The sequence below is a fragment of the Dipodomys merriami genome, unplaced genomic scaffold (genome assembly GCF_024711535.1).
Source record: "Dipodomys merriami isolate MVZ:Mamm:240054 unplaced genomic scaffold, mDipMer1.0.p SCAF_51, whole genome shotgun sequence".
Taxonomy (NCBI): domain Eukaryota; kingdom Metazoa; phylum Chordata; class Mammalia; order Rodentia; family Heteromyidae; genus Dipodomys; species Dipodomys merriami.
Window position 1 is genome coordinate 9,606,003 of NW_027206080.1, and position 15,099 is coordinate 9,621,101.

At 40.3% G+C, this 15,099-nt stretch overlaps 1 protein-coding gene and 1 pseudogene across 2 annotated transcripts in view; both read right to left on the reverse strand.

The window, feature by feature from the left end:
* The window catches only part of Pdss1 (decaprenyl diphosphate synthase subunit 1), a 47,808-nt gene that overhangs the window by 26,719 nt on the left and 5,990 nt on the right, over positions 1 to 15,099 (reverse strand). For both annotated transcript variants that reach the window (XR_011367255.1, XM_069998298.1), the window contains exons 3-4: positions 13,332 to 13,452; positions 9,197 to 9,327 (exon numbers count right to left, since the gene is read on the reverse strand). Coding sequence is in view for 1 of the 2 variants with exons in the window: in XM_069998298.1 (XP_069854399.1) it covers positions 9,197 to 9,327; positions 13,332 to 13,452 (252 nt within the window). In the remaining variant the exon portion in view is untranslated. The remainder of the gene's footprint in view (positions 1 to 9,196; positions 9,328 to 13,331; positions 13,453 to 15,099) is intronic.
* On the reverse strand, positions 12,804 to 12,929 carry LOC138810919 (small nucleolar RNA SNORA42/SNORA80 family; annotated as a pseudogene).

Sequence of the window (15,099 nt, forward strand, 5' to 3'; positions counted from 1 at the left end):
GTCTTAAGGACTTCTCTGCCCAGGCTGGCTTCAAATTGTGATTCTCAGATCTCAGCCTTCTGAGTAGGTAGGATTACAAGCCTGAGACATGCCACTAGTGACCAGCTCAATATAACAGTTCTTAACAGATCTATAATAGACTCTTTCCATGGAAAAAGAGGTAATGCAAAAGCAAAGGAATATAGGGAACAATCACTACACGCAACTGCTTTAGTGTGTTGGCCATGTGCTCAGCATTAGTGTGTGTTTAGCAGGTGTCAGGCCCTGGGCTCAATCCCCAGCAACAAAACAAAACAGTAACAAACCACTTGAGGAAAGAGAAAACAGAAGTTCAGATTACAGGAATTTTCTCTGAAACCCTCGGTGAGATGTCAAGTAAATTTACTAGGCACCATTTTCTCTGAGCTGAATTCACAGGAAAAGATACTTTCACAACAGTTGATTTTTAAATATAAAGGCTATACTTAAGAGTATTTTGTGGGGCTGGGAAGGTGGCTCAGTGGTAGAGCACTTGCCTTGCATGCATGAGGCCCTGGGTTCGATTCCTCAGCAAAAAGAAAAAAGTGGCGCTGTGGCTCAAGTAGTAGAGTGCTAGCCTTGAGCTGAATTGCTGAGGGACAGCGCCCAGGCCCAGAGTTCAGACCCCCCCCCCCCCAAAAAAAAGAGTATTTTGTGAACTGTATTTGTTGTTGCTGTCATTGTTGGTTGTAGGACTTGAATTCAGGGCATGGGCACTGTGCCTGAGCCTCTTTGTGCTCAAGGCTAGCATTCTACCACTTGAGCCACAGTGCTACTTCTGGTTGGTTAATTGGAGATAAGAATCTCCCGGGCACTATTCTGCCTAGATTGGCTCTGAACCACAATCCTCAGATTTCAATCTCCTGAGATTTTAACAGGCATGAGCCTATAGTGCCTGGCCACAAGTGGATTTTAGTCTAATAAAATACACACCTCTTACTAACTAGTAGCACAACCTTCCTTAAAACAAATGCCAAGGAGCTGGGAATGTAGGTTAGTGGTAGAGCGCTTGCCTAGCATGCATGAAGCCCTGGGTTCAATTCCTCAGTACCACATACACAGAAAAAGCCAGAAGTGGTACTGTGGCTCAAGCTGTAGAAAGCTAGCCTTGAGCAAAAGAAGCTCAGGGACAGTGCCCAGGCCCTGAGTTCAAGCCCCAGGACTGGCCAAAAAAAAAAAACAAAAAAAAAACAAAAACAAAAACAAGAAGCAAAACTGCCAAAGCCTCTGGATTTTCTCATGCATTTCTAAGTTGGACACCAGCTCTAAAGTTACTAGTTATGTCAGTAGACAGGCTCGAGCAGGCTCATTTTATTTGAAGTTATTAAAATGAAGATTTCTTAAAATATTTGAAGGTAGGCATGGAGCTTATAATCCTAACACTCAGGATACTGAATCAGGGTCAAGAGTTTGAGGCGAGCCTGGGCTACATAGTGACATCCTATTGCAAAAAAATACATATTTTTAAATTTCAGATTTATATGAATATAAAAATGCCATCATTGCTTGGTTCAAGTACTGATGAAATCAGGATTCCTTCTTAGAATGCTATTTGGCACTGCGACATAGCTTCTACATTCAATACACATCATATTTCAGATGATTTATATTTTATGACTTTTTTTCCCTATAAAACTACGTTTTAGCATGTGTCAATTTGTACTTTGTTATCTTTAACACAGTATCACAGTGGGATAGATGACCAAATTTACAGATTACAGAAAATGTTCACACTATTTAAGATGCTATCTTTAAAGAACCAAACTGAGTCATGACTCTAAGAAACTGGGCACCATGCCTACTTCCTGCTGTGAAATAGCTGCCATACCTTCCTGGTTCTTCTGAGAAGTGACAGGCAAGGAAGCACCGTCTCCCAGGAGAGGTGACAGGCAAGGAAGAAGCTATCTTGGTAGCTGGCTACGTCTTCTTTATACTGTGATTCAGAAATGACTTAAGGCCCTTGCTCTCATTAGATTAAAAAATGTTTACAGTAATTTCTAACTTAAAAACATATGAAATAGGCTGGGAATATGGCTTAGTGGTAGAATGTTTAATTCCTCAGTACTACATACACAGAAAAAGCTGGAAGTGGTGCTGCGGCTCAAGTGGTAGAGTGCTAGCCTTGAGCAAAAGAAGCTCAGGGACAGTGCCCAGGCCTTGAGTTCAAGCCCCAGGACTGTCAAAAAAAAAGAAAAAAAGATGAAATATAACACAAACCCTTTATCTAGCTTACATGTAGCTTTTATTAATTAAGTAATTAATTAGGTAGAGTCTCAATATTTTGCCCAAGTTGTCCCTGAACTCCTAGAGCTAAATAAAATCTCCCACTTTAGCCTCTTGAATAACATGTACCACAACACTTGGCTTACATTTCACTTAAAAATTTTTTTCCTCCATTCATACTAATACATTATATAAAACCTTTAACTAATTATACCTATAGTGTAAGAAGATGCTAAAAATATCACTATCAAAGATGCCTTTAAGCTGGCGATGGCAGAGTACAACTGTAATGCTAGAACTTGAATGGGTAAAGGAGGATTCCAAGTTTGAGATCAGCCTGGCCTCAACAATGAGATACTGTCTCAAAATAAAATAGATCAACACAAAAGATGCCATCAATTAAAATGCCAGCATAGGATGCAGGATGTGAAATCCAACCACTGTCCTTGGTCATTATCTGCTCTTCTTCATAAACCTAAATAAACACACCAGGCTCAGAGTACAGTTTCTCTTTTGGTAAACATGGTATTTTTCTTTAAGGCTTGATAGTAACACTCAGATTCATTAGCAGTTTAAATATCAAATGGTGTGAAAAAAAAAAAAAGCAGCGACTCCTGAACGTTTTCAGATTTACGTCCAGATAAAATGGATGCCTACAAGGATGCATCATAAATGATGCAGGGCTCACACAATCATTTTCTTGCCACTGAAGCACTTCAGAGGCTCCTGAATTTGGGCATATGTGATCCCTGAACTATCCACTCGCAACCCATGGTGGGATCCTTGATCTGTAACTTCTCCAGGCTGGCATGCAGGGGACTACAGAAAAAAGCAGCATTCTGTTTGTCAAATAGGTCATAATTAGTGAAAATATAGAAGTTCATCCTTTATGGGTAGGTCAGGCTCATCCTGGTACCTGGACAACTTCCACAAACCATTTAGCGCACTGACTCTCAGAAATTATGTTATACTTGAACTCACCAAAGCAATGCATGGCCATCTTCTCATCAAAATCTCCTCCACCTTAGTGAGTATCCCTTACTGTAGACTTTACTTCAAAGATCCATTTTAATAGTGAGTATGGACACATCAAAAGTGCCATCTCCTAGGTTAAAGATAAAAATAATTCTTTTGGCACCGACCTTCTTAAACAATAACAGCTGTAGCTGGCTCACGGTTTGGCAAGAGCTCTTGAATTGTTAGTGTCCTGGCCTTAAAATCATTAAAGTGAGCTGGTGCTGTAACAGCTGTTTTGTTACGTCTTCCCAAAGTAAGCTTTTATAAAGTCTTTTGGTTTTGTAGGAACCATTACAGTTACGTCCTGAGATTGTAAGATTTTTTTTTCTAATTATCAAATGTGAAAAGAGCTTTGACTATTTTAGTCACTAAACCCAGTTTTGAAAACTGGATCAGTAAGACCCAATGTAACTTGATCGAAAATAAAAATCAATAGAGCGGCATGCAACATTTGGGCATTCCTGTTATCCAATACGGTAGAGGTAATCATGTTCCACTGATCAGTTTCATACAGGAATAGATAGAGCTAGAGCCAACCATCTATTGTGGTAACCAGTGGGTCCATTCAATGAGGCTGCTGAGACTGAGAAGGATAGCTTTGGGGAAAGATATAGCAATATCTGTGCTGAACTGAATGAGTAAATAGACTAAATGTATAGAGTATTACAACAAAAAATAAAATGCCTACCTTTTTTATGATGCCCAGGATGATTTCAAAAGTTCTGATATAACCTTTTTTTGATCTGGATTCTATCATAAAATTAAGTCCTAGCCTATAGTTTGGGTTTTGCCGAACTCTAAAACTGAATGTTAGGTTCTTGGTGAAGTACAAGACAGGCTATTTACTCAGGGGTACCTTGGGATCAAGACCTGAGGAGAGGGTGAAATAAACAGGAATGCAATGCAGACCTATTGACAGAATGACATCTAACTGTGCTCTTCAGAAAGTCCTTTAACAGTCTCTGGACATGGGTATCTCAAGAAGATACACAGCCCATGTTGTAGGAGTTCTTTGTAGCAGAGACACTCTTTAAATGGGGCTAAGAACTAAATGAATACCAAAAGCATTTGGTATGGCACTTGATGCAGAGTGCTTCACCGATATTCCTCTTAGAAGATACAACTCTCTGTTTACATTTCAAATATGAACCATCTAATGTCTGTAATTCCCATTTCATTCTCTGGAATGTAGTGGTTAATAGGATATAAAGTGTTTCAACTTCAGGAATATACAGTTTCCAGGGATACCTATCCCTAGAAAAAAATCCAAATTACACAAAAAATTTGCATGCAATTTCAATTCTTCAAAGAAGTCCATAACTCCCCAGGGATCTAGGTTAAGAATTTCCAGCAAAGACATCTAGCAGAAAACATTTAATTGGATAACTAAAAAAACTTCATGAAGGAAAAAGAATTTAAGACTACCTTTTCTATTGTTTTCTAATATCTCTATGATTACTTTTAGCCTATATAACATACACCTCCGAAGCAAGAAGATGGTGTCCAATAAGCCTTATAGAAACACTTAAACTCTGTTTGTCAAGGGACAGAGGGTCTCTTGTGTGTTATCATCAGTGAACATGTGAAGTAAAGGAACAGGTTCTGTGTCACTTGGGAAAGAGGATTCTCTGGTGGCAATCACTAAAAGTATGTGATACTACTAAAGGATCTTTACTATTTTTTTTCCCCATATTGTTGTAAATTTTTCCCAAGCAAATCACAAGTGACTTACCCCTCCAGAAACTCCCTGCCTCTTCTTTTAAATGTCACAGGTAGGGGCTGGGAAGGTAGCTCAGTGGTAGAGCGCTTGCCTTGCATGCTTGAGGCCCTGGGTTTGATTCCTCAGCACCACATAAGCAAAAAGAAAAAAAGCCAGAAGTGGCACTGTGGCTCTAGTGGTAGAGTGCTAGCCTTGAACTGAAGAGCTGAGGGACAGCGCCCAGGCCCAGAGTTCAGGCCCCACGACCAGACCCCCCCCCCAAAATTAAATGTAACAGGTAGAAGAGCTAGATATTTAGCACACCGAAGGCCTGATCCAAAAGTATGCTTAAGAAGTAGTTATCAGCTAAGTTCCAGTGACTCATACCTATGATCCTAGCTACTCATAAGGCTGAGATCTGAGGATCATGGTTCAAAAATAGCCCAAGCGGAAAGTCTGTATCTCCAATTAACCACCAAAAAGCCAGAACTGGAAGTGTGGCTCAATGGGACAATGTTAAGGGACAGCACCTAGTAGTTGAGTTCAAGCCCCAGTACCAGTACCACAAACAAAAAACAAAGAAAGGAAGAAACTTAAAACATACTCCAGCTGGGCACTTGGTGGGTCACACCTGTAATCCTAGCTACTCAGGAAGCTGAGATGAGGATCACAGGGAAGGAAAATTCATGAAACAATTATCTCCAATTACCCAGCAAAAAGCTCGAGAGGAGCTGTAGCTCAAGTAGTAGAGTATAAGCCTTGAGTGAAAAAGCCAAGCAAGAACATGAGGGGCTGAGTTCAAGCACTAGTGTTGGCAGGAAAAAGCAAAACAAAACAAAACAAAACTGAGGAGGGAAGGGATAGTAGGGAAAAAACAAAGAAGGGGGTCCCAATGCTCGACAGGAAATGTACTCATTACCTTACTCATATAACTGTAACCCCTCTGTACAGTATCTTTACAATTAAAAAAAATTTTTTTAAGAGAAAAAGAAAAAGAACTAAATATTCTCAAGAAGTCAGGACTTTCAGAGTAATGCTGGCAGGGTGCTAGCACACCCAAAAGCAAGGCACAATCAAGACTCAGATTCAATAGCTGAACACTGCCTTTGTCCTAGTGCTTTCATAAGCTCTCCTCTTTTCCAACCTGGGAAAATGAACCTGCAGCTCAGATGCAATACTGAGTTTGAGAAGCAATATTGAGCTTACTTTTTAAACTAGCAACACTTTTCTGTTATTCTTCTATGTTATCTGCAAACAAGGGTTTATGCAACTTCAATAAGACAAAGTAAAAAAATAAAACAAAACTTTCGACTATGGGGATAATGGCTGGTAGAATTTTAGGCAGCGAAGAACATGTTCCTTCTCATGTTTCCTCTGAAGGTAATAAACTGTTCTAAGCATTAGCCTGAAGTTAAAAATATGTACTTTCAAGATAGGTGCTGGTGGCTCATGCCTGTAATCCCACCTACTCAGGAGGCTGAGATGTGAGGATGGTGGTTAGAAGCTAGTCTGGGCAGAAAAGTCCAGGAGACTCTTATCTCCAATTAACCAGCAAAAAGCCAGAATGGTGCTGTGGCTCAAGTGGTAGAGCACTAGATGAGCACAAAAGCTCAGGACAGCACCCAGGCCAGGAGATCAAGCCTCAGAACTAGCGCAAACACACATATCAAAATAAAAAAAATTACAAACCTCTAGACCAGTGACTTTTGCTTTTCAAAGGACATTTAGGAAAGTCTGAGGGTATTTTTCGTTGCGATCACCTGAAGGGTGTTGTGAATAGAAGCCAAGGATGCCGCTAAACATCCTGTAATGCATGGCACTGCACCCTGTCCCCCATATCAAGAGTGATCTGCCCCAAAATGTCAGTGGTGCTGAGACTGAGAAACTCTACTATAGGTCCTATGAAGATGTATTTCAAATTTGGTTTAGAGGAAGCACTTCTGCTGCTTGATTTTTCTGGGAACAGTAAAAGTGATCTGGATGATGGGAAAAAGGCCACTGTCAGAGATTTCACTGCTTGCTTGAAATATCCTGTGAGCTCTTTGAAAATCTCAGTTGAAGTGAAAGCCAACTCTGAGCATGGTGTGATATGCTGGGCCCAAAAGGCACCGCTACAGGGATACAAAAGGCTTTGGGTGGAGATAGCATTTGTGAGAAATAATATCAAATGCTCATTCTTACTTTAGTACTTACATTAAATTCAGTACTGGCAAATCTTAGGCATTCCTTAAAAGTACCATCTATTGAGGAAAGAGAAAAACACTGGGGAATCTATCAGTACAATAGATTATAGAGTATAATTACAAATATGTTTTGGCAATGTGGCCGAATTTGAAAACATTGACAGATAAAATAGAACACAAAAGCAATGAATGATGGAAGACAAGAAAGAAAGGGAAGAAGAATGAGAAAAAGGAATGAAAAAAGGCAATGAAGAAACTTTCAAGGCTTTCTTTCTTTCTTTCCTTCTGTTTTTGTTGGTCATGGGGCTTGAACTCTGGGCTGGGTGCTGTCCCTCAGCTCTTCAGCTCAAGGCTAATGCTCTACCACTAGAGTCACAGCGCCACTTCCGATTTTCTGAGTGGTTTATTGGAGATAAGAGTCTTACAGGCTTTCCTGCCCAGGCTGGCTTTGAACCTCGATCCTCAGATCTCAGCCTCCTGAGTAGCTAGGATTACAAGGTGTGAGCCACCGGTGCCCAGTTTTTTGTTTTTGTTTTTTGTTTTTTGTGGTGGTCCTAGGTGCTGTCCCTGAGCTTTTGTGCTCAAGGCTAGCACTCTATTATTTGAGTCATAGCTCCACTTCAGCTCTTTTTATTGGGGTGGGGTGGGGGAGGTAGATGTTTAATTGAAGAGTCTCACAACCTTTCCTGAACTTTGATCCTCAGATCTCAGACCGGAGTAGCTAGGATTACAGGCATGAGTCATAGGCACCAGGCAGAAATTTTCTTTAATATAAAAACAATGTAGTTATTTTAATATTTAAAATTTTTATCTATATTCAAAAGATAAAATTTGAAGATTATCAGTCAAAATGTCTTCTTCAAAATATTTTTTTTCTTGTTCAGGAGGCTGAGACCTAAGGAATGTGATTTGGAACCAGTCAGGTAGGAAAGTCCTACAGACTCTTGTTTCCAATTAACTAGCAAAAAGCCAGAAGAAGAGATCTGGCTCAAGTGGTAGAATATCAGTGTTGAGTAAAACCCCTAAGTTCAAGTACCACTCCTAGCATCAAAAAAATAAATAAAATAAAATAAAGGAAAAAAAAGAATAAAAAGATTTCTCTTCTGCACAATTCAGAAGGCTACAGGAAGCCAGGTGATCCAGGATATGACTGCCCAGGTTGGCAAGCTCAATTTTACAATAATCAACCTTTGGACTGTCCATATGTATAATGATAAAAGGTGTATTCATTTACCCTCGTATTCTTTATACTTTACAATGAGAAAAATAAATCTGGCTTTAACCTAAGATGTTTACTGGTAGTTATAGTTGATTTACAAGAGATGTTAAAAAGTCTGCCAAGGAAGATGTCAGATTAGACTCTAAAGTGACAAAAGTAATTCAGTATCAGGCTCTATACATTGCAAAGTGAATTTTTTTTTTGTTGGTCATGGGGCTTGAACTCTGGGCCTGAGACCTGTCCCTTAGCTCTTCAGCTCAACAGCTACAGCACCATTTCTGGCTTTCTGGTGGTTTATTGTAGATAAGAGTTTCATGGCCTTTCCTGTGTGGGCTGGCTTTGAACCTCGATCCTCAGATCTCAGGTTCCTAAGTAGCTAGGATTATAGGCGTTAGCCACCAGTGCCCAGCTTGCAAAGTGAATTTTTGATAGATTCTTCTCCTTCTACTTTTTATGATATTACAGAGTTGAACTCAGGGCAGAAGCTCTATCACTTGTGCCCATACTACCAGCTCATTTTGCTTTGGTTATTTTTGAGATACAGACTTGAATTTATGCTCAGTCTGGATTAGATCATATCCTATTTACATTTCCCATATAGCTGATGATGACAGATGCATACCACCATGCCCAGTTTTTAACGTATGGACCTTTTTTTGCTCAGACTGGCCTCAAACTTCTATCTTCCTGATTTTCACCTCCTCAATAGCTAGCATTATAGGTGTGAGCCACCATGCCCAGCCTTGAGCTTATTTATTAAATGGAAATTTAACAGTTCAGTTTGGGAAGGAAAACTTCTCAAATGAAAAATCAGAGGTGTGAAAATAAGTAACTCACCGTGAGTTATTATGATGAATATTACAAGCTCGAGCCATTAGCACCACGATAATTGGTCGGAAGCCTTTGCCTTTTCCATCAAAGTAGTACTCAGACATTTCCTTAAGTTCTGTGGTAGATACGAAGACTTCCTAAAATAAAGTTTCTTTTTTGTCAGATGACATCACAATTGCATAGAAAATCAACATTTCTTTTCCTTTTTTTTTTTGTTTTTTTTTTGCCAGTACTAGGGTTTGTATTCAGTGTTTTGTACTTTCTTGGATTGCTTGCTAGGATGGTGCTCTATTCCTTGAGCCTCACCTCCAGCCAGGCTTTCTGCTAGCTAACTGCCTGGGCTGTCTGTGAACTACAATCCTCTGTATCTTGCCTCCTGAACAGCCAGAATTATTAGGTTTGATTTAAGCTTATTCAACTCAATTGAGAAATTTAACATTCAGCTGGACAAGGCTCCCAACACTATATGACCATAAACTTGACTGCCCCACAGGGCAGACAGCCATTGGCTCGGCCCCCTAAACCACCAGATGCCAGTGGCTCACACGTAAATCCTAGCTACTTAGGAGGCAGAGATCTGAGAGACTCTTATTTCCAATTAACTAGCAAAAATCTGGAAATGGCTCAAATAGTAGAGTACCAGCTGTGAGTGAAAAATGTCAAACTAGAGTATAAGACTCTGAGTTCAAAACCTAGTACCAGCAGCGCATGCATATGCATACACACAAGCATGCATGTGGCTCAAGGATAGAGCTGGTACTATACCACCTGTTCCATGGACAGCATCAGACACCAAGTAACTCCAACAGAAATGGGAGAAAGCACAAAGGGACCCAGCAATTCTGAGCTAGTGACAGCTGTACAGAGAAAGATACCAGGGCTGGGAAGAAGATTGCAGGAAAGGAGTAAGATATGGAGAATGTGGGAGTCTATGAAGTAGGTCACATTGTATTGCTCAAGGGATACAGACAGGAAGACAGACAAGATGGCACTAGGGAGAAAAGCATGGGGTCAGTACCCCTGGCCACCTCTTTCTTTGGCAGAAGATATTTCAAAAGTTCACAGAAGAAATGTATATATAACATGGATTGTCTGATTGCAAAGGAGCTTACCAATGAGTTGATTAGATAATTATCTAAAAAATGTAAGGTGTTAATGGATAATACAGGAGTAACTTGAACAAGAAAACTTCTGTACAATTCAAAAGGTCACAGGAAGGCAGGCAATCCAGAACATGTGCATGGCTGCACAGAAAGGCACAGTTCAACTTTAGAACAACTACCTCTGGACTAAATATTCATGCATATAACGATCAAATGCACCTTCATGCACACACTCGATATTCTTGGCTTCCTAGTGAGAAAAATAAATTTGGCTTCAGAGGAGCCAAAGGAAGATTAACAGGGTTTTGATTTGTAAGGAGTATCTACCAATGGGAAACCAGTCTTGAGAGCCAGTCAATACTGCAGGTCCCTCATTAAAGTACTAGATTTCAGAAATGGTGCCAAGCACTGTGAAAAAAGGCAGAGGTCACAAAGATAAGACGACTGCTGCCCACAAGAAGCCCTAGGCCCATCAGGGGTGGGGAATGGCTCAGGGCTGGTGAAATCATTTGGTCTGGCCCTGTCAAGATAACCACAGATGTGACTCAAAATTGGGCCTTAAGATGATGTTATCAATATCCAAATGGCCCTTGGCAGAAAGAAGGCTCTCTACCCCTGGTCTAGTTGGAGAGAAGTAAACAAGAAGTGCAGTTAAAGGAGGTAAAGGCAGTGACCCTGGGAGTACAGAGCCAAAGCTACTGTCTCGAACTGTGAAAGCAGTAATTACAGCAAGAAGTGGTCTGACTACACAGAGTTGAAGGGTGTGAGGGAAAAGGAAGCTGACAACTGGAAGATATTTCCTGGGTGATACCTTTAATAGCCAGGGCAATGGGGTGGGGGAAGTGTTAGTTTGTGAGGGACAAGGAGTTTCAAGCATGTTAAGAGTGTCATGGACACTCCTACAGTTGCTTACTTCATGTTTAGGAAACACAATCAAATCTGAAGTAGAGATACTACTTATGAGGCCTAAGTACATATATGAATAAATATATAAATAGGTAGGTATGGTGGCCCACAGTTATAATCCCACAGTTTAGGAGGCTGAGAAAAGAGAATCTAAAGTTCAAAGTCAGCCTGGGCTATATAAAGACTCTGTCAAAAAAAAAAAAAAAGACATACATAAATATGTAGAGGGCATAGAGAGATAAAGTGGCCAATAGAACCCCTAACAATGGGGTAAAGAGATTGAGGAACCCAAGAAGCAAACTGAGGAATAGTCTAAGGGATTTAGTATACAAGGAACATGGAAGCCAAGGGAACATTTTCAAGGAAGGGGTGTCAATGTCATGCATTGCTGAAAAAAAAAATCAAGAAAGATGAAAACAGGAAGGGTCCATTGGATTTAGTAAAAAGCAATTTCAGAGAAGACTGAGATGGTAAATATGAAAGATAAGAGTTGGGGGCTGGTGGCTCATGCCTGGAATCCTAGCTACTCAGGAGGCTGAGACTTGAGGATTTCACGCCAGCCCAGGCATGAAAGTCTGTGAGACACTTATCTCCAATAAACCACTCAGAAAACTGGAAGTGGAGCTATGGGTCAAGTGGTAAGAGTGCTAGCCTTGAGCTGAGGGACAGCACCCAGGCAGAGTTCAAGCCCCACAACTGACAAAAAATAAATAAAAATAAGAGTAAGCCTGTGGGTCAAAGTCACATATAGTGGTATTTGTCTATAGTCGTAGTTACTTGGGAAGCAGAACAGTAGGATCAGCATTCTGAGGCCAGTCCAAGCAATTAAAGACTATCTCAAAAGCAAAATAAAAACAAAGGACTGGGGGCATAGACTACCCCAAGAAGGAAGAGGACACTGGTGTGCTGGAGGCTGGAGAAAGGGAGGCAAGTACATACAGGTGTGGACGAAGCCGGAGCCTAGGGAGTTCTTCCTTCAAGACCCTTACTAGGTCCACTAAATAGCAAGCGGTGGGCTGAGATCAGTGACGAAGTGCTGGCTTAATATGTGGGAAACGAAAAGGAAGTGGTGCCTCCGTGAGGCTGAGAGCCAGTGAGTTGAAAACCTGGAAATAAAGTCGAAACTGAGTTGGGAAGGAAGTGGATAAAGGGAATGTGGACATTTTTGATGTAGGATTTAATTTAATAAATGCATAATTTTCTTTGGTAGTACTGAATTTGCTTGATATATGCTTTACCACTTGAGCCATGCCTCCAGCCCTTTTTGATATAGCTATTTTTGGAATAGGCTCTCACTTTTCTGCAAGAGCCAGCCTAGATCATAATTCTCCTGTTTTCATTTCCTGTAGAAGCTGAGATAACAGGTGTATACCACTACGCTTTTGCGCAGACTGGCTTGAACTGTGATCTTCCTAATTTCTGTCTCCTGAATATCTGGGAAGACAAGTATGTACCATCACAACCAGCTACTTATTGAGATGGGGTCTGACAAATTTTTGCCTGGGCTGGCCTCGAATCTCCCCAATTTCTACCTCCTTAGTAGCCAGGACTATAGGGGTGAGTGACAAATATCTTGCTTACTTATTTGTATTTTAAAAATATTCCATTGTTCAATCTATTTCAGTGTTAGCAGCCTACAGACACAGGCTAGACCCTATGTGTCCAGGCTCTGGCTTGGGGTACTATGATAGACCTAGGGAGACAGACCTGCCACAAATCCAAACCCATGCATTGGGAAAGAATCCACATGCAGCTGAGAGTCACTTAAAGTTTTTGGGAGAAAAGTATTTAGCAAAGAAAGCCGTAACTGAAGAAGTTGAGCAATGTCATTCAGAATTAGATAGGAAGGACACTTTCAGGAGTCATTGGATGGTATTGGGTAAGAAGGGAAGTTAGATAACTCACTGGACCATCTTTTTAGTTTCCCAACCCTGTAGTATAATGTCTTTCCAGACAGGAACTTTTACTGCATCCTTCACATTGCCTAGAATCCTTTATTGCATCCTCCAATGTAAATCAAGTTTGCAACAGCACTGTACATATCTGAAAACCTGCGCTATTTTTTTTCACAATTATAAAATGTTTCATAAACTAAAACATTACTTCATAGAGTTTTTTTTTTAAAGCCTTACCTTTCTAATGTCCTCATATAGACCTTTCAAGTCTTTCCAACCAAGTTTAAAAGGATCAGAATATTTCTCACCACTCTGTGTTTTACTACAGCAGAACACTGCTGGTGTCGTATGATAAAACCTAGGATAAGTGAACATAAACACATCATTTTGAAGTGAGAATGTTATGTTTATGTATATACATGTATATGTAGTAGACACACAAATTAAGCATGACTCTTAAAAGGTAGTTATGACGTAGAAAAACGCATAAATCTCTTGTTGATAAATGATGTATTAACAGATCATTCTTGTAAATGGGCCTTGAGAACTGAAAGACTAAACCATGTTTACTGTATTTTGATTTTAGGTCAAAGTTTATTATATTCCGATTTTTTGAAAAGGCAGAGATGACATAAAGCAGATATTGTTACACTTAAACATCTTATTAAATTGTTGGCCTAGCTGGGTGCCGGTGGCTCATGCTTCTAATCCTAGCTATTCAGGAAGCTGAGAATGCAGTTCTAAGCCGGCCCAGGCAAACAAATCCAAGAAATTCTTATCTCCAATTAACCACCAAAACACCAGGAGTACAGTTGTGGCTTAAGTGGTAGAGTACTAGCCTTGATCAATAAAGCTAATTGAGAGTGAGGCCCTGACTTCTAGCCCCAGTACTGAAAAACAAAACAAAACAACACATTGTTGGCCTATTCCACAATTAAAATAGAAATTTACTAGGTATATGATTATTCTAGTAGCCTTGGTATCTGCAGGGATATGGTTACAGGGTAAACAATGTTGAGGAAAATCCATGAATGCTTAGGATACATGAGGCTCAATAATCTTGAAATTACTCAAATTTACCTGTACTATACATACAGTGGGTATGAGGATCCATAACTCGAAATCACATGAAAAACACCATATTACTGTCACAAAATTAATGTTATATACATTAATACTGCTCATTAAAAATGGCTTATTTCATGATTTTCACTGTGAATATCTTGGATGCTTGATTCATTTTCCCCATAATGCTGCCTAACTTCCACTAGACATACTACCTTATCAGAAGTTTAGTTTTCAATCAATTATTACTTAAGCATATTATATTCCCTTTTAGTTAGAAAGATTACCGTAACTTTTACCTTGCTTCTTGGGCAACACTTGTTTTTGTTTTGCTTCATGTTGTGCCAGTTATGGGGCTTGAACTCAGGTCCTGGGTGCTGTATCTGAATTGTTGGGGCTTTTTGTTGGTCATGTGGTTTGAACTCTGGGCCTGGCACTGTCCCTCAGCTCTTCGGCTCAAGGAGAACGCTCTAACACTTGAGCCACAGCACCACTTCTGGTATTCTGGCGGCTAATTGGAGATAAAGTCTCGTGGATTTTCCTACCCAGGCTGGCTTTGAACCATGATCCTCAGATCTCAGCCTCCTAAGTAGCTAGGATTACAGGTATGAGCCACTGGCACCTGGCTGCACCAGAGTTTTTTGCTCAAGGCCAGCACTCTACCACCTGAGCCACACTTCCATTTCTGGATTTTTGGTAACTAACAAGAAATAAGAGTTTCCTGACTTTCCTGCCTGGGGGCAGGCTTCAAACCATTATCCTAAGATCTCAACCTCCTGAGTAGCAAGGATTTCAGGCATAAACTACTGGCACCTGGCTTGCTTGTTTTCTTTCACCTGGCTTGCTTGTTTTCTTTCTTTCTTTTTTTTGGTCTAGACTAGGGCTTGAACTCAGGGATTCAGGCTTTTACTTGGCTTTTTCCATTAAGGCTGATGCTCTA